Genomic DNA, 19,989 nt, shown 5'->3' with positions numbered 1-19,989 from the left:
GTAGTGTGACTATTAGAGCAGATATTTAGTTTCATATCCCTTAGAGAGAGATTTCTGTCCAAGGAACAGTTTGTCATTAATTTAGCCAAGGAACTTTTATGTTTATCATAATCGCTCTCCGTTTTTGATAATAGCTGGCACAAGATTAAAAGGCTGTGTTTAACATCAGAGGCAGTTTACTTTCAAGACAAAACTGGGGAAAAAAATCCCTACTTCTTGTTAATAATGAAAGAACTTTACTACAGCTCTATCTTGCACGTTAACAGGGACATGTAGAACGGTTTTGGCCTTCGTAGAGCCATGCGGAAGTTGTAACTGGGAAGGCACGAGGTCAAGAAAAATTTCTATCCTCAAAGTCTTGTGTTACCTTCAGAAGGAGGATTTTGTTGTTTCTAATGAGAAGCATCAATATTTTGAAGGACAGAAAAAAACCCCTAAACTAATACTTTGAAACTCAGAAGTGTCTGAGCCAAAAACCAAGCTACGGTATTAAGGCTCACATTGTTATGTACATAGCTGAGCAAATAACTGTGTACTTATATTCATAAACGATCTAATTTCTGAAAATGACTTTTCCTTGATTCTATTATCCTTGTTCTAAAAAGACCATCTAACAGAACAGAAGAAATTTTTTTACTGTTTAAAGAGGAGCTCTGCTGTAGGTAAAAGTAATGTATTAGGAAAAAATCTGCCCACTCATCTGTACCTCATCTGTGGTAGTTTTCCCAAAGGATTGTCAATAAAGAAATAAAAACGCCTTTTAAGTCTGAGCTGTTGCAGGCTTGCCAGCCCCTACCGTATAATAATTTTAATAATTACAGTATCTAAGTTACTGTGAAGTCACTCTGTCTTTAGGTCAAGAATCCTTCCATACTAATGATGATGTATTTTCAAAAAAGGGTAACATGAAAATTAAAACATCATATGCAGCAGTCAAAACGTATCCTGAGCAGAGGACACATGTCCTTGACATGGAGGACAGAGATACAATGCATGCACTAAAGAGCTGATAAGGAAGGTTGAATGATGCTGTTCAGCTCCATCTCCTCCCAGAGTCATTGTTTTTCTTACAGAGCCATTTTGAAGCCCATCAAGAGGAAGGGATGGTCATCTCTCACATGGCTGTTGCTGGAGTGGGAATCTGGATTGCCTTCACATCTGGATCTACGCTTCGCCTGTTCCACACTGAGACACTGAAACACCTCCAGGATATTAACATTGCCACACCTGTTCACAATATGTTACCAGGTAGCTGAATCACATCATGTGATAACATTTTTGTTTTGTCTTTATCACTGTCCTCCAGTGTAGATTAGGCCAGAATCAGAAGGCCCACCTAGGACTTTGAGTCTGATAACTGTCTCATGACTATTTGCTTTAGTAAATCACAGCCTGTTGCCTGCCCAGAAGAGCAATATGTGCAGTAAGCTGGTTGATTAGCAGCTCTCCTCCTCAGAGGTTATAAATGTGGCAGTGCTAGCAGAAGGGACAAACAGAAGAGTGATGCTGGCATGGCTGAGCATGAGGACTCCATGAGATGACAACCGTTCTCTCTGTTTCTCCCTGTTTATAGACTGCAGTGGATGGAGCTGCTGCAGCGTTTATGGGCAATGTGTTCACCAGCTTTATCACTTTGTTTCTAGCAGAAGCCAGTACTTCACACACTGAGATTATACTCTTACAACAGTTAGGTATAAATCTTGCATCAAAAGTGCTTCACCTCCTCAGTCTTTGTCTTCTTTTCATGTTTTCTTTCAGATGGCATTAGCTTTGCAATAAGCTCTATTTTAAATTGTGTCCGTTTATATCATGTTCTAGACAAGGTGTTTTTATGTGTGCTGTTTGACTGTAGCTCCAAAGCTGAACAGCAGCAAAAGGCCCTCCTTCAAATAGGTAATTCGATTAAATTCATCAGTTATGAAAAGAAATCAAAATCAGTTGTAAAAAGATTAACTTTGAATATGTTCTGCTGTTTATAGCAGGGAAAGGGAAGTAGGGCTTCCCTTAAACATTTTCTGCATATAAAAAACTTCAAAAAAATTAGCTTTAATGTTCATTGCCGTGGTAATAAAACTGCTAATGTAACATACCATCTTCTTTAAAAAAAGTTGTAGCTAATTATATCTCCTTGGTATCCCTCTTACCCGTTTTAGTTCCTTTTTTTTTTTCCTCAGTGTCTTTACAAACAGCATGCCATGAATGGAAATGGAAATTTATTTCAGGAGTAGAACATTATTACAACAAATGTTCCAAGGGATAATCCATTCTAAAAATGAAATTAATTTCAATTATTTCAAAGCAGCTCTTGGGACTGTTTGTATGATTGCAACAGTGCTGCAACAACAAAAGCTAAAAGTCAGAGCAGTAGATTTACATAATAAAGCGGCAATAAGGACCTTTTGTAACTAAAAGCGGCCAAAGAATAAATCGAGGTCTCTGTAGTATATCCTGAAAATAAAAAAAAAAAAAAAAAAAAAAATAAAAAACCCCAAAGTGAAACAGAAAAGGAATTAAATAGACGTGTATTTACAAGATACGTATTTGCCGTTACTGAAGACTTATAGGACTTTTAGTTTTAAAGGAAACAGCTCTGATTGATAGCTTTCTGAAATCCAACAGGAATTTTTTAATATGCAAAAAATAAGACAAGTAAAAATTCAACTGATATCAAAATGAAAGAGAAGAAATTGGTGTCAAAATATTGCTAAGAGTCTTAAAAGGGTAAGATTTTGATACAACTCCAAAGAAGCTGGACTTATTTTGCCAAGATTTTAGTAGGGACAACAATATGTAATGTTGGCCCAATAGGCTACCTGGAGATGTCATTTGTGTCTTCATTTAAAGCAAGGTAAATAAGAGGAGCATCACTCAATGAAGTTAATGAAATTATTTTGTAGTTATACAGTAGAAATAAAAGAAAAAAGTACTGTTGCTATCAGGAATGGTTACTGTGAATTGCAGCACTGTATTTAAAGGATAGCTGTACTAACTAATTAAGATAGAGGAGTAGGAGGTTCTCATAACCTTAGTAACGAGTTCTCGTAGCATTAGATTTTCCCAGTTTTGTTCTTAGGAGAAGACTGCTTTAAATACCACTGTCTGCTCTCCTTGTTGTTGAGGAAGACAGTCCCGTAGCAGTGAGCAGGACAGAATCACAGGGGATTGAAGTGTAAGGGAAATGGCATAGAATGTGATTGTCCTTACAATTTGGCAAGGTTTAGTAATGCAAAAAGCAGGCTGTGTCTGGCAGAATCTTTTATCAGATGGATGTAACTTTGTAAATCTGTGGCAGTCTACTTATGAAGAATGAAGCTGGAAGGGCTGCTTTCTGGAGTTATGGGAAGTTTGTGTGTAGGAATGCAGGACTGGAAATTAAACCAGCATCCTGGAGGCAACCGTGGGGTAGACATTTAGTTCAGAGCAGTCTGCAGTACCTTTAATTCATATATCATCAGAAATACTTACTAATAATGTATAAGAAGCTTGTGTTCTATAACAAAACAGCAAAAAAGAACAAATGCTATATGAGAAAGGAAGAGAATGGTTGAAAGAGCAGTGTCATTGTTATAGGTCCAGGTAACTATTTATTTTACTATTTAGTAAACAACAGTACAAGTGGCCCAAGCACAGCTCTGTTAGCTGAACAGAGGGCATACTGAGCAGCAGAAAAAAACCCAAATCTATTAACATTTGAAGTCAAATATATCCACTAATGCAGTGTACTTCATTTGTAAAGCAAGTTTATGTTTAGTGTTTGGGATCTTTTGTGGTCTGTAGTTGAAATCTCTACAAAGGCAGCTTTTTGCAGCCTTTATCACAGCTTGCATCAAAACCAAAATCGTGCTGTATGTGAATAGACTGCCCACTTGTTTTTTCATAGTCACATTCAGTATTTCATTATTCAAGAACATCCTTGAACATGTTTTTCCTTTCAGCTTTAAAAGAGTTTGTCTTTTTTTAAAGGTTACTGTGACCTTGATACATGTCATTTCATTGCTTGTACGGATGATGACAGGTTACTTGTTCAACAAAGAGGTCATTTCTGCTGAAGCTGCTGTATTCTGTTTATATTCATATATCCCCTAATGGCATGTGTGTTTCCTGGAAACAGATGAGAAAGACAAAGGAAATAAAGAAGTATCATTTCCTCTCTGCGGAAAACAAACTTTATTTTGAGGCTTACAGCTTGCTTTTGTCCCCACCCCCCCAGGTGCCAGACCATAAAATGCAGTGGTTTGATGATTTTACTGCTGGGAAACAATAAAAATATTGGGGGAAACTTTAGGTCAGCCCAATCTATCTGTACAGTAGGCTTATTTTTTTATATAGTAAGAGCAGCATGGTCATGTAAGAGGATATGCACCAGTATGCCTTTGCACCTACCTAGGGTTGCCTTCAGAAGATCTATATGGGAACACATGAAGATTACCCAGTCTGGTGGTGGTTGTAATTGAGACCTGAGAAAGGTGAACACAGAGCTGAACATAGGCAATAAAGCCATTTGTCCATGTGTAAGCATAATTGCTGGCTTCATTCTTCATAAAGTTCTTCTGGTCAGATTATTTACAGGGTTTAACAGTTCTGTCTGCATTGGGACAGTGTGATCTAAAAGGTGTCATTTAAAGATTAGAGTATTTGATTAGTTTTGGCATTTATGTTTATCATTTTTCCTGTTTGTTAATTTCTGTGCTTACTGCATAATGCATTCTGGAGTATTGGGTTTATTTTTTTTTTTCCTGAATTTCCACAACAGAAATATATCAAAAAGTCACAAAAAACCCAAACAAAAGTATATGATTTCAAACCAGCTAGCAGATAAATTAATATTTTAAATTAGTATTATTTCAGGGGGGTTTTAATCTAAATATTTTATTTATTTATTTAATTTTAGTTGTTACATGCTATTTCAAAGTATATTTTCAGATGCAGATGTTTCCTGCTTTTCCAGGATTTCAAAGCAGGCGGTTTTCCTTTTGACCTCACTATAGATGGTTCATGCCTGTGGTTATGCTCAGTGCTTAAGATTCTAAGTTGCTGGCTGATAATTTGCTGGTTTCACCTGTGGAAACAGTAATGCATATTACTAGTTTTCCCTGGTAAAAATTACTGGTTAGAAGTTGCTTCAGGGTTGGAGTATCAAATGATGCATATTATTTTACATTTTAAATGCCTAAAAAAGCATTAAAGATCTATTGTTTTAAAATGTGAGCATCTCGCTTCTGCGTTGGGTTTGAGAGGCAACAGTACAATCGGAGCTGTTGATAAAAGCTTAAAAATTGTGCTTTAATATCTGTTTATAGTTTGCAAAACAAGCTTTAAGTGAAATGGAGTGAGATTGAGGTAACCTGCAGTTACTTTATGCTTGCTGTGGCACTGGTTGTGGTAGAGGACTCGCATGTCATACATATTTTGAGCAAGCCTGAGCTCTAAATCATGGAATTCAAATACCAATTTTTGAAAACTTCAGTACACAGAAGTGTTTGGGCATCACAGTTTGAACTTCTTTTGTGCTGAAGGAGTGCCTTTGTGTGCTTTGTTTTGGAAACCAGATTAATCCCATTAATACCTTAAAAAAAAACCCTCAAAAATCCAAACTCCCCTTCCCCCCAAAAAAACCCCACCCAAAACCAAACCAAAAAACCCCAAACACTCTCACAATTAAAAATCCCCACGCTACACCAAAAAACCACCACCAAAACCAAACCAACCAAGCAAAAGACCCCATCAAAAAGCAAACTCGAAGCTTCAAAAGGCTTGTAATTTACTATAGACATAGACCATCCATGACTGTTTAGCTGAGGAGGCATGATGCAGTCCTACCAGCATAAACACCTACAGCTTACGGAAAACAGCATAGGTGTCTCTGAAGGTCTGCATGAGCAGATGGAGCCTCTTTAGCTTACTCGTGCTTGTTACACCTGCCGAGGGTGACTTAATCATCATGCCTTTAGGGTATTTTAGGATGTGGGTCTGGGTAGATAGAGCTGGTTTTCCAAGTCTGACCCTACATGTGTGTTTTACGACACACCATTGCTGGGTTAATTGTAAAGTCTTGTGAGGAAAGACTTGACCTGGTCTGCTTTCTGCTTTCCAGTTGAGTGCTTTGGGCTTCAGTCAAGTCGCTCCTTCCCTGCTTTCCCACGGGGTCTGTGGTTCATATATTCCTGGATGTGAATTGGCTCAGCTTCAAGGGACGAGATGGAAAATGCATTTATTTCTGATACACCATAATTAAGGTCCTTTTCCAAAGTGTGGAACATGTGGGTTCATCCAAGTTATATCAGATGTGGAACCCATATTCCCTACTTACTGATGAAGTGATTAACAACTTGAAAGCTGTGATGAAGATTGGAATGACTGTTCTCTTGCATGTAAAGTTAATCATAAATCCAAGAACACATAGGGTTTGAAGATGGAGGATTCCAGCAGAGTTTAAGTGCTCCTCCACATAAACTTAGACCATGGCAAAGGTTTGGGCAAGCTGTAGTTTCCATTTCTGAAACTTGTCACGGCCATTTTGAAAATCTGTCTAAACTGAATCAAACATATTTAGTAAGCATTGCAAGCAAAAACTTTGTTTTCATTAGGAAAATAACAATCCTATAAATTCTACACATTGTAGAAAATCTTAGAATCATAGAACAATTTTGATTGGAAATTACTCTGGGGTTCATCTTATCCATCCTTCTTGAAGCAGGCCTGATTAGGTCTGGTTGTTCAAGGACTTGTCCAGCCAAATTTTGAATATCTTTGGCTAGGATGGAGATTCCACAACCTCTGAGCAACCTGTTGCAGTGTTTGACCACCCTTATGATGAAGCTTTTCCCTACTTACAGTCCAAATTTCCGACATTCCAAATTTGATCCGTCTTATCTGATCACTGTGCACATCTGAATGGAATCTGACTCTGTCTTCTGGGCACCCTTCCATCACATAGGTGCAGACAGCATTTCTTTTAACCTCTCTTTGTACACTCTGCTCCACTCTCCTCATCTTGGTTGCCTTCCACTGGGCCTCTTCCAATATGCCAATGCCATTCTTGTATGGGGGACCCAAACTCAAACAGGGGGATGCAGCACTTCTGGTACAGTTTCACAGAATAAGAACTAGGAGAAAAGAGTAATTGTGAGCAGGTTTGAGTCTTGAGTATAGTGTGTTATGGCAACATATTGTTGAGTACTGTGAAGTGAAATGCCTTTCAGTTTTATTACTGAGAATATACAAACACAGTCTATTCATAAAAGCATATTTGTAAAGATAATCTATGTCTACTTTTAGATACTGTGGTTTAGAGATTTAAGATAGAATGTTTCAGAAGTTTAATAGTATTTAAATTGTCATGTATGTAAAGTTTTAATACCACAATCCAGCAAAGTATTTGCCTTTTTGATGAGTGCTTTGCTGAATGAGAAGATACAGCTGATTCTGTGTGTGTCTGAAGTGACTTTGATCTAGGCAAAGATGATTGCTCTACAGTAACAAAGCACTTCCTGAACTCTGCAGGGCAGCAACGTGTTTCTGTGACCAGCCTCCTGGTGTGCCATGGCTTATTGATGGTTGGAACAAACCTGGGTATAATAGTAGCGTTACCAGTGCCACGCTTGCAGGGGATTCCCAAAGTAACCGGTGAGTGAAATTTTCAAACAGATCAAGTCCAGTGGTTTCATACTGAAGATTTATTTTCTCTTCTGTCAGTAGTTTAAGCGAACCTGCCAAATTGTCCGCATTGTTTAGATATATATCTAAGCTTTCTGATGAAATTATATCTGTTGTTCTTCCTGAGCTTTACGGTATATCCAGAGACTTGTCTAGTTTTGTCTCAGTTGTTTGAGCCGGGACAACTGTTTTTCTTTAGGGCATAAGAATAGGATAGGCATTAATCCTGATGGAGTACAGTCCAATATATGGGGATGAGAAGAGAATGCAAGCAATCTTTCTTCCAGAATTGGGGAAAATAGATTAATTAGGTTTAGAGACGTAGATGCTGAAAACATAGTGTGTTGTCTGACTGTTTATTCAGTAAATTGGTTTGATGCTCTTTCTCCCCAAACAGGAGACCTGGAATATATGAGAATATATCTTTCATTTTTATGACAATTATCAAGATCTTCGTGTTTTGGAAAGTTGAGTTACTTTCGTGTTACCCCATTTGAAATACAAATGCATGAATACTGCTGTATCACTTTGCAAATATTTAAGGTACTAGGAGAACAAGATTTTAGAAGTATGTTTAGTAGGGGCTTTGCCCCAGTGTTTCGGATGGTTTGGGTTCACAGTTCTGCTCGAGCTTCTGCACTGTGGAGGGAAGCTGGCAGATTCTGAGGCAAGCTGTTTGCAACTTCCTTGGGAAGGGAGGGAGCTTATGTAACTTTGCAAAATGAAAACTAAATCCTCTGTATTCAGCAAAATACGCAGCCATAATCCAGTATGACACAGGATAACTGTGGAACCTATGCAAGGTGAAAATAAATGCAATACAAGAAAATTCATAGTTGTGGAATCAGAACATCTCTCATTCTTCCATTTTCTGTTTTCATTATTGTGGTTTATATCATCTGTATGTTCTTGCATTTATTTTGGATCAAGATTTGTCAGATTTCACAGATCCAGCAATGTTACATTTAGAGATCTATTTTTGTAGTCTTTGATACTGTATTTGGAAGTTGAACTGAAAAATTGTGACTTTCCAGTTCTGCTTCCAATAGTGATAATTCATCTTTATATCATTGCACTTTCTATAAAAGCAGGATATGTTTTATTACATTCTGGAATGCATTAGGGAGTTAGGGATGGACAGAGTGATTTGTAGGGTTGTGGGTTTTTCCCTTTGATAGCCTAGCTCTTTTCCATATTGTAGCTATTTTGTAGAATACCACTTTTTTTCCCCCTTCTTTTTTGCTGTAAAAGCCACACATACTGATATTGCTGTAGCTTCTGAATTTGGCCGTACACAATTTGTTTTTTCATACATTCTAATGATTTGCACAGTGTAAATCTTCCTTGTACCACAAACATCCCACTGTTTAAATACTTTTTTCAAAAAAAGGGGGAAAAATAATTGATTGGTCATTTCCTTATGAATCTGCCATGGTAACGAGACAACCATTCAGAGGATGAGTTCTAATTCCTGCTGTATAGTGTGGAGGAGTCTGTTACAGTGAAATGGGTGTTCCTCTCTATTCTGGAGAGGTACAGAGGTACAAGAGGGTTAATTGAAAAACACAATTACCGGAGAAAACTCAGTGTTACATTTGTGAGAACAGAGCACAAAGGTAAGTCAACTAAAATTTATAACGCCGTGTTTCAGGTGATTTATTAGTACAGTCCTAAATCACTTGTGCTACATTAGATTACTTTTTTGTAATTATTTTTCTTTTTCCTGTAAATTGTGTACACATAAGGCAAAAGACAGACTAGATGATAGAATAGAGTTTGAAGACTTATGCTATTCTGAGCAAGTTTTATTAATCATGGTGAAACACTGTGCTAAAATAATGTTCTTTAATTGTCTTTTTCTTTTGGCTCCAGGAAGAGGAATAGTGTCATATCATGCACACAACGGCCCAGTCAAGTTTCTTGTAACAGCTGCATCTATAAACAAGAAGAACAGAAACAAATTGCGGAACAGCCTGCCTCCTGGCTCAGAACCTAAAGACGATGACCAAAAGAACATTCTGCACAATGAAAGACCAGGCTCTTCCCTTAGTAACACCCATGACACTGCAATTTGGCTGGGGGGTTCAGTAGGATCCATTGCACAAAAAAGTGACTTGTCATCATCTTCTGGATCCCTTACTTTGTCTCACAGATCAAGTTCCCTAGAACATAGGCCAGAAGACAGTAACATTTATGAGCTTTTGAAAGATCAAAATATCTCATTTAAAAGTAAAAGACAGAGATACAAAAAAATGAAAGCAAGTTCAGTATTAGTCATTTCTGGTGGCCAAGGACACAGAAGAGTGAACAAGAAGATCAAGCAGCAGCGACAAGATGAACTAGTGTCTTCAGTAATGGTCTGGCAAATCCCACTATTAAATATCTAACTGAACTAAATCCAAGACACCTTCTGCTATTAAAAAATTCTGATATCCTTCTACAGCAGATGCCAGCTTAGGACCCAAATGGATAGACTTCATGCACCTGGGAGCAATTTCAGTAGGCTGTGATCACAGGATTAAGAGTTGCAAGAGAGTCTTCATATATTTATAATGTTCTGCAGTATTAGGGTATTGAAAAATGTTCAGGCATTGATGCTGTCCTTGATACTTAGAACAAAAAGGATCTGTTAGACACTTTTAAATGGTTTTAGAATCTCTACCTTATTTATATTCACATTTATAAATATCATAATTATGTTCTATAGCACTTAGGGAAGGCAAGGAACACATGCCATGTCTCATGCTGGGTTTTGCTGATGTAAATCAGCTGTTTCTTTTTGCAATTTGGCATATTGCATGGACTGTAGATTTTAACAAATTAGCAAATATTTTAAAACAGTGAATAGTCTAATACAAGCTAATATTAATTTGGTAATTACTAGAATAGTTTGTAACATTGTATCACAAGCCAGAGTTTGGTCTGGACAAAAGCAGTTATTAATTGATCGGTATTTGTTTATTTCAACATAGAAAATAGATTTTAATTATTAATAATATTTCTAATGCTCAGTATTATTAAAAATGTTGCAGTACAAAATGCATTCATCTTCTTGGTAGGTGCAATGTGTCTGTGACTCGCCTTCATTACACAGAGAAAGTTCAAAGGATGCTATGGCTTAGGGAAAACAGAAAATACAGGTACAGGATAGCTGTGCATCGTAGTGCTGTTAAGACATTCTCCCCCGGAAACTCAGTACCAAAGCTAGACACAGACTATGCCATTTTTAAGGTGGATGCACATCCAGTAAATTAATAATGAAATTGTTAACTGGAGAGAAAGATACTATTGGAATATCTATAGGAAGTGCAGGGTAATCACTGTAGGTGTAGACCCTACATCAGTTGATTTGTGCTGTGTCCTCAGGCAAACACCGGTCAAATAATGTCACAGCACAACAGCAGAGATATGGTCATATCTGAGTGGTGGTCACCTCTTTCCAGCCAGAGTTTCAGCAAAACATGGTCACGTAAATGGATATTGTGAAAATAGCATGCACAGCTTCACTCACTCAGTTGGGCAAGCAGTTGCTTTAGTAGTGTTAGAGGCCTGAGTGCTAAAGAGAGACCTAATTGTCATTTCTTAATGAATCGGTGTGTTTCCAAAAGAAACTCTGAATTTGGGATTCCTGCTGCCATTGCTTTTTGCGCTAGTGACTGCACTTGTGAAATACAAGACAAAGCCTTCAGCTCACAAAGATGTGATGAGACACATCCTGCAGTCAAAATATATTTAATACATAAAACATATTGAATTGAGTCACTGGGAACATCCTTTTCCCCCATCAATAGACTGAAAAATGCAGAGAAAATTAGGATGATTAAGTTTCCTTTGAATATGTTAAGAACTCCAATACTGTCCATCAGTTCAGTAAAATGCAAATTAAATATATCTGAAGCAGAACATTTGTCAGGTGTATGCAGCGAGTAGAATCAAGTAACACTTCTCGCTGCTTTGGTACCATAATTATTCCATATCCCATTAAGGAAAGTTATTTGGTACCATTGAAATAACTTCTGCTACTTCTAACACAAACTCCTTGGTTCCACCGTGTTTTGTTTCAATCTGCCTAGTTTAAATCAGCATCAACCATAATTAGAGTGTTTCCCAGCACGTTACAGTTCAAGGTAAACAGTACTAGAGACTGAATTATTGTGTTTGATCTGAGATAAAGTTTTGGTTGGATTAGGGTTTGGGTTTTGTTTGGGTTTGTTGGGGTTGTTTTTTTTTTTTCAAAACAGTGTTTTTTTAAATGTTGCTGAAATTTATTTTCTTTATTTTGCAGCAGATTTGTGTATATCTTAAATTTTCAGCCTGTTTGGTCTAAAAAGCAAGCCTCTACCAAGGTGACCCCAAAATTGGTGGATGGGCTGATTTACTAAGTTTGACAGAACACCAGAGTAAGGTCAGGTCTTCCTGTCACCTGCCAGCTAGTACATGGGACAGAGGGAATGCCAGCTCAGTCAGTCATTGCCTTCTAGGTGCCACCAAAATGGGCATTTCAAATATCAGATCAGCACCCCAGTTTCTTCTCAAAGGTTTTGCCCACACCCTACATTCCTATGAGAACAGGTTTCTTGAGCCATAATAGCACAAATTTCAAGGAGTCATGAAGGACACTTGTTACAGATGGGATTGTAGGCTTAGGGTGTTCATTACTGTTATGTGTTTTTATTCTGTGTCATTTGCTGTGTATCTTGCAACTTCAGTTGGGTATTGTCAGCATTAGCATGGGCTTAGGATTGGCATGAGTCCTGGTGCAACAAAAAAAATATACATAGGGCAGAGTGCCTCTAAGCCAGGCAGCTGGCAACATTTCCCCAAACTTTTCCTCTTCTCCCTGGCTTACTGCCTGGGCTTGCCCAGCTTGAGGGATCAAGGCCAGTTGCATTTTCTACACTCTTCCATAGCTGTGGCCCTGGGAGCTGCTCTTTGCCCACTGTGTGGAAGTACTACCTTGTACAGTTTAATGTATATATATTGAAAAACAAGTTAAAAGATTCTTCTGCGTATACAGCATATATAATCTAGTATCCCTTTGCTACACTGCAGTAAAAAGACCACAGGTTTTTTTGTGCATGATTCTTGGACATGGGATTCCGCATCTGTGCCTTCAGGACTACTCTCGTGTGGATCTTTATCACTAGGAGCAGTAAGCAGAGTCCACCATACATTCAACTGGAAATCCATGCATGGCATTATTACAGGATCTGCTAGGAGTAACACATGAGAGTTTTAAAGTGAAATTCATCCTATCTTCTGGCTGAAATGTAGTTTTCTTCAGTTTTATCAGTAACACAGCAGAAACAAAGTACAAATCTGCTCTTCCAAAAGTACATCACAGTGTTGCCAGTGTGACTTCAGTAAGAGCAGAACTGGGTCCCTCATTTACATTATACCATTTGAAAATACGTATCTGTTTATCTTACTAACCTGTAAAGCAAAAAAGAAGCTGTATATCTTTATAAATGTACATTCACATGGATTAGATTTTTAGTTAACTAACTGAGCACAAGGTGCAATGTTTGTTTTCTGATACACAGCTAACTGGTGTTACCTTGTTATGGAAACAGGCAGGAACCAAAGTTTCTCTTACAGCTGGCAAATAGTCTTTATAGCTGTCGTAGACTGTGCTGCCAGATAGGATTTTGCTTTCCGATACTGCTTTTCTAGATAAACAGAAGTTATGGAAAATACTAGCAAAAGAGGGGAGCAAGTGTAACCACTATGATATCTATATATGTTTTCTAACACATAGCAGTGTCTTTTATAAGATGAGCCATGAAACTTGTGTATTTATGTTCAAAGTATAAACTGAGAGAAATGTTTAATAAAAAATGTGATAAAAATTAACTTCAGAAGTACATTTCTTGGGTCATCGTTTTAACTAGGAGGTTAGAATTTGTGGCATGCATTAATGAATAATATACATATTAATGGACTCATGAAAGGGAAAACAGGGTATGTGATTAGGACAACAAGGATGTATCTTTTTAGGTTTTTAGTTTCTACAATTTAAACACCAGCAAATGGAATTTCTCAAAATGATGCAGTCTCTTAGAATAAGTTTGACCTGTGTAACAGTGGACCCAAATAATGTTTAAGCAGTAGAATTTCTACTATGCTGTCTACATGGAGTATGCATCAGCACTTGGGCAGCATGCATGGTGCATAAAAATGAGAGGAATTAATATTCCAAATGAGTGTAGCAGAGCAAAGTGTTAACAGAGGAAATAATTAATTTTCAGTTGCTAACTGGCAATTCTTTCTAATTAATCTGCCCTAAAGGATATATACAGTACCCCATTATTGCGTTTAAATACTGAGACTTGTATACATCAGAGTTGGCAATAGCCTTTTTTGTGTGTACCTGCACTATTATAAATAAACAAGAATTACTGAGAGCTGCTTGGTTGCTACTGAAGCCTGCCTTTTTGCTCCCATTCTTATACCACGTATGTTCAATATATGGTTCTGAAAAACGCCAGATCACATGAGTGCAGGATACTGTATGTTCATGCATCTGAAGGTAGATTCTGTCCCACAGGGAATTTACTGCTCATTAGTTATGGGTTTGAGGCTGAGAGCTAAACATTGCCCCTTGGAGAGAAGACTGAGTATTGAGAAGGGTTTCCTGAATTGTGCTGCTGTGCTTAAACTTCAGTGTTCATCTCCCTTCTATCCTATTTAATTTTCTGAGCACATAAAGACAAATAGTTTTTTGTAAAATGCATTTGGTGAGAAAAATCTGTGGTTTGAAAGGTGCAGCTATAATGGAGGGTTCTGTAAGGGTTCATCTGTATTGCAATGAGTGATACCATGGAGTTGATACAGTATTTTTAGATTGCTTTACATATATTCATAGTAATAATACTTCACATAATAGTCCTGTTAGGCAGATTAATATCATCTGTAGCTGGGAAGAAGCTGAGTTGAAGAGTGTTTGCCTGACTTGAAACTGCATGATGACTCTGTAAAAGCACACAGATTAAAGCCACTACTGCTCTTTAAACCCATGATTAGCCCTTTAAACTGCCTCCTCCTTGCTGGCATCCTGTATGCATGGTCGTTGAAACTGTGCTAGTGAACTGGCCAGGAGCAGGGCAGCAGCTTGGGCACTGATCTTTGATCATAGTCAGTAGTTGGCTCTCTGGACCTGAGCCTGGCCTGGGCAGCTTCCACCAGACAGCACTGACAAGGCTGCTTATCTGGGATATTTTGGGTACTGATTAACTACATGGATGTAAAATGTGTGGTCCTACTTGCACAAGACGCCTCTGGCGTCTTCATGCTGATGTGGCCTGACATGAATCCATACAACCTACTTCATATGGGAAGGTTGCCAGCAGTCTAGAACTTGAGACCAGTCTCTTACAATCAGGAGACAGAAATATGTACTAGCATAGACTTGACACCCATACATACATGTGCCAGTGGTTGAGATGAGGAGTCTCATTGTTACTTCGTGATGGTTCAGTAGCATGCACCATGCCACAGCTCAAAATTCTGATTTATTTACAGTTGCATGTAGAATCTACATCCCATTTCCTCACAAATGCAGCATGCACACTGCAAGATCCAGCTGCTATTGATTTAAGAAATCCAGCTCAATATCTTTTCATAATTAGTTGATATGCTGCTGCCTTGTACTTGTGCTTACTTGATCCTAGCATTTTTCCTGAAAGGCATGCCTGCGACCGAACTGCCAGAAACACTTTTTGCCTCCTAAAACAAAGAATCAAAATAGCAACACTGAAGCAGCTTCAGATGAAAGGTTCTGAAAATTTCCTAGGCAAATGAGGATTTACTGTGTGCCTCCATTTGAAATGCAACAATGTCAATGTATGACCGAAAGCACTTCAAGTGCGTTGGCCAAGCTCCATCAACCACATTGTAAAGGCACTTAGGCTTTCACAGCATGACCTTCAAAGGTGTTCAAAAGGATTTTTTTTTTCCTCCAGCAAAACAGGCAGAACTGCAAGTTCTTGTGTTGTGTATTATACTCCAGGGATAATCATAGTTATTATTAATGTGTGTCCCAACCTGGAAGATGAGCAAGAACACCTAGGATTAAAATTGGCACACCTTGGGGGAGCTGAAATCATTGTAAGAATTCATTGGAAATCCGATTTAAGGAGTATCTTGACAGCAAAAGATTCAAGTGAGCCTCCAGCAAAGTTTCCTCAAGCACCAAAGTACCTAATTTCCACTGAAATCTGTACATTTACATGCTCAAATGCAGATAAAAAGAAAGGTTTTGAATTCAAGAAACCATTTACAGCTTAGCTATAGAGTTATAGAATTTTCATTTTGCTTTCTATTATACCACATTGGAGAGAAGTTCTATGGGTTTCAGCTTGAGCATCAGGGTTGCCTTGAATGTTGGCACAAAAAAATGTGTTGACTCATGACTTCCAAAGCAAAGGGTAGAAGTTGTTTCCTCTGGGCTTTTCTGGCTTGTTCTTTCTGTGTGCATTTCAAGTTGCAGAACATGCTTGTCAGACTGCACTAAACGCTTTTTTAATGTTTCCTTACTGAAGAGGTTTGTTGTTTGTTTGTTTGTTTTTTGGAGAGTTGGGTAGGACAGACTGCATGCATTAATGAGGATTACTCCTAGTTCAGCCAAGATTTGTGAGCACAACAACTTCTCTGCGATGTTGCTCGGAGCAGTCTGTGATGCCCTTAATCCTGATCACAAGCAACTGACACCATCAGTTAACTTAAGCTGCATCTACACTGCTGAACTCAAGAGCACTTGGAATGTTCCTGACACATATCCTGAGGCTCTATCGGGTGGGATCCATGTGCCAGTCCCTGCCCTGCACAAACCCTGCTGTCTGGGCACACAAAGCTGGTTATAGCCTACACCCATACACGAGGAGGTCTCATTGTCATACCAGTATTCTGGGAGAAATGTACTGATGACAAGGTGTTTTGCTTACAATTCATAGTCATAGATGCATGTTGACGAGACAGGTGGTAGGACAACCCACGGCTGGTTATGGCTGGATAATCTCAGAGCACTGTACAGAGTAAGGGTTGGCTTTCATTCTCTTCTTCAAATTCTTGGGATTTTATTATCTGTTACAAGTTTGATAACCCCACTGATGCAACCAGCCCTTTTCATTCAATTCTGCTACTTGGGTATATTACAGGGATGTGTGAAAACTAATGCACAAAGGCAGATCAGCTGGGGTCAGCATTGGACATATACAACATAGACTGCATAACATGCCTACAGCATATATGGTTTTCATATTGCAAATAAGTATTTTAGGCATCTTTGGCTGCTTAGCAGAAATACAATAAGCATTTTGTCTGTGCAGCAATAGCATCAAAACAATACTTGAGGCTGTTGTGTTATAATACCAAGAAGCATTTCACATAGGAGTGTTCAGCTGTCAAACACAGGATGAGCAAAATGAGTTAGGTTTTCTTTTCTCTTTGTTTTGTTTTTGTATTTTGGCTTCTGGCCATGAACCTGAGCTCCGGGTCCTGCAGGGACCACTGACACCAGCTACTGTCACTATGTGTCTGATAGTCTGGTATGCACAGGCAGAATACTACTGAGTTTCACTTACGCCAGTTTCAGAATTTTGATGCTGCAATGTTTATTTTTCCAAGACATCCTTGTGCCAATCTAAACCACAAAAGAATAGCCTACCAAAAGCTGTGCACCTGCATAGACACCAGCAGCAAGTCTAGACTGTGTAGGAACACCAGTCCTACCTCGTGTGCTGGACATGTGCCCACAATGAGTGGTGAGTGAAGGCTGCAAAGCCCATCTAATTACCTGGGTAAATAACTGAGCATGGCGCCATGCTCAGCTCCATGCTGCCACAGGTACACTACCGGCAGGGTTCTACCTTGCCTACTTGTAAAAGCTACCCTGCACATGCCTGTGTGAGCTATGCTCCGAGCCCGTTATCTATGAAGGTTTAAAGCCTCTTGGTCCATAGGATATGGATTGTTTCATCTAGGTGAAATAACAATTTTGTTAAATGATTCCTAACTTTAAATGAGAAATTCTGTAGCTTCACTTGCCAAGAGTCAACCCCCTGAGACTGGGCTGATTCATTTTTCATGTGGCCTGCTGGCTAAGGAGCAGAGCATTTGCTCCAGCTACCAGGCAGCCCAGGCCTGCATGACAGCCTCAGAGCTGGGAATTGCAGCAATGCAGCTGCTACTGCAGCCAGTGGGAGGAAGAAGAAGTCTCCCAAGAAGAGCAGCACCCTGCTAAGCACTGAGCAGATGTACATCTCTCTGGCTTGGGATGCCATTTGGTGTTCCTATCATGAGAATGGCATTGAGCTCTACTGCCCATTTCGGCACTAGAGACATCACAATCTGACATCTTCTAGGAAGCCGAAATTGAAAATCTTTTGTTTTGCCTGATGTAGATTGAACAGACAGAAAGGTGTGTAAGATGAAGACACACTGCTATTCATATTTCTTCATCTGGATTTTACTATTTTTCTTTTACCAGAGAAACATCCTATAAAATTCTTTTGTTCCAAACTGTATTCCCTTTTTATTATTGAGCACTTCTGCTGGCATGTGAGAGACAGACAGGATGGGCTGTATGTGACTGGGCAGGAACTAGGGTTTCTGGGACAAAGAAAACACTCCCCTTCCTGCTTTTACTCACCTCACTGTGCTCACCGCTTTACTGTTGTTGCTCCTGGCTAATTGCCCCTTGCAGAACACAGGTATCTCAGCAAGTCCTGATGACCAGTAGCAGCAGTTACAGGCAATCAGTCCCTCTGAATATTTTTCATGTTGGCTGGGCTACAGAAATGCATGACAGGCACCAAATTATGTATCATGTAAGCTGTGTGATACCTGATTTCTTTGGAACAGGCTCTCTTCTACATTGGGACAATCATTCTACACCTGTCTGTATCTGTACCAGTCTGACTACAGCTAATGGAGAGAAACAAGGAATACCAAAGGATGATTCACCTCATCCTCAGATAAGCCAAGATCAGTGAGAAAATTGCCCTCCAGACAGGGTTATTCCTCTACATTAATTATAAATGGAGCCTCAGGGAACTCAAGTTAAGTAGGGAAGCTAAACAACTAGAACTGAGATGATTTCTACAGTAGGTATACCAGTTTTTAGCATCATCTCCAGTTCTACTGAGAACTGAAAGGCTAGTCGATGAGCAGCCTTATCCACCATGGGAGGTTTCCCAGCCTTATGATCCACAGAGCAGCAGTATTTTGCAAAAGTTGTGCTAAGAGGTCAGCAACTTTATGTATTTTCACTTAAAGGCTTGATGACAAAGGTACATAGGGTACCAGAAAGAAACTTAAGAGGGAGGAGAGCAGACTGAGGCTCACAAAGCTAGGGAATCACCGCCCAAAGTTAAACCTTAAAAAAACAGAACTGAGGTCATTTTACCCAGTCTGCTTCTGGCAGTGTTCAGTAAGGGCAGAGGATAAAGTCTGCAACAGCTGAGTGCTACCTGACTTCTCAGGCTAGCACATCCATGGAGCTTGGATTCTGTGTAGGTCTTTTACTGGCTCCAGCCATAGGGGCAAGCACGGTCTCTAAACACACAGTATGCTCCTTCTTACTCACCACTGATTTTCAATCCTCTCCAGAAACTGTAGCTCAGACACCTTCATGTGCGCACAGACTGAAATGCAATGTGCCAGTTAAACCTGAAGAGGAGCTAAGCAAATCTGGCTGTGCTGAAAATCATCATATATTCAGAAAGCATGAGTCAGAACAATCTCAAATGGTCTCAGATATGATACTGCTGCCACAGTCACATAACTCTCAGCAGTCAGTGTTCTGCTGAACAGAAGTCAGGCACCTCAAGGGGCCACGATCCTCCACAGAGGAATAGAACAACAGGGATTTTTAAAGTGAAAATAATTTCCCAGCCCTGTATCAGTTGCCTAATTTCAGTGTCATCTTGAAATATATAGTATTTAAAGTAACATGGAACAGCAGGAAGATTAGTTCCTGATGTCAGGAGAGAAGAGTTATTTCTGGCAGGCTTTAATAGATCTGTGAAATCATCACACAGCAACTTCTTCCAGCCAGCTAGGAATAAAACCACATACAGAAACTAACAGTCCAATCATATAATGGGTCCTAATCAGGCGACAGCAGGAAATTCACAATTATGCTAAAGCCACATGTAGTGGTCACCAGTTATTCTAAAACCCCTGCAATACTGTCTGATTCTTAATTATCTTTCTTACAGCACCAAGAAGCATTCTGGCTTCTCTCAGTAGAGATGAGGCATGACCTCAGCTTGAAAACCAGCCTTCCGGTTAAGCACTGCATTGAAGTGCACAACATGAGCAGAGCCAAGGGTT

General features: G+C 39.1%; 1 protein-coding gene across 5 annotated transcripts in view; it reads left to right on the top strand.

Annotated features, from left to right (window-relative positions):
• ARHGEF10 (Rho guanine nucleotide exchange factor 10) overlaps nt 1-13,509 on the top strand; it is a 115,011-nt gene extending 101,502 nt beyond the window's left edge. For 4 of the 5 annotated variants that reach the window (XM_030489810.1, XM_030489807.1, XM_030489808.1 and 1 more), the window contains 3 exons: nt 1,074-1,248; nt 7,504-7,626; nt 9,529-10,043. In XM_030489810.1, coding sequence (XP_030345670.1) covers nt 1,074-1,248; nt 7,504-7,626; nt 9,529-10,043 — 813 coding nt within the window. Of the gene's footprint in view, nt 1-1,073; nt 1,249-7,503; nt 7,627-9,528 lie in introns of all 5 variants that reach the window. The other variant, XM_030489806.1, reaches the window with a different exon arrangement.
• The last annotated feature ends 6,480 nt before the right edge of the window (nt 13,510-19,989 follow it).

This window comes from Strigops habroptila, chromosome 6, assembly GCF_004027225.2.
Source record: "Strigops habroptila isolate Jane chromosome 6, bStrHab1.2.pri, whole genome shotgun sequence".
In the NCBI taxonomy this organism is placed as follows: domain Eukaryota; kingdom Metazoa; phylum Chordata; class Aves; order Psittaciformes; family Psittacidae; genus Strigops; species Strigops habroptila.
The sequence above is the reverse complement of the archived record's forward strand: the minus strand, read 5'-3'. Positions and strand labels throughout refer to the sequence as shown.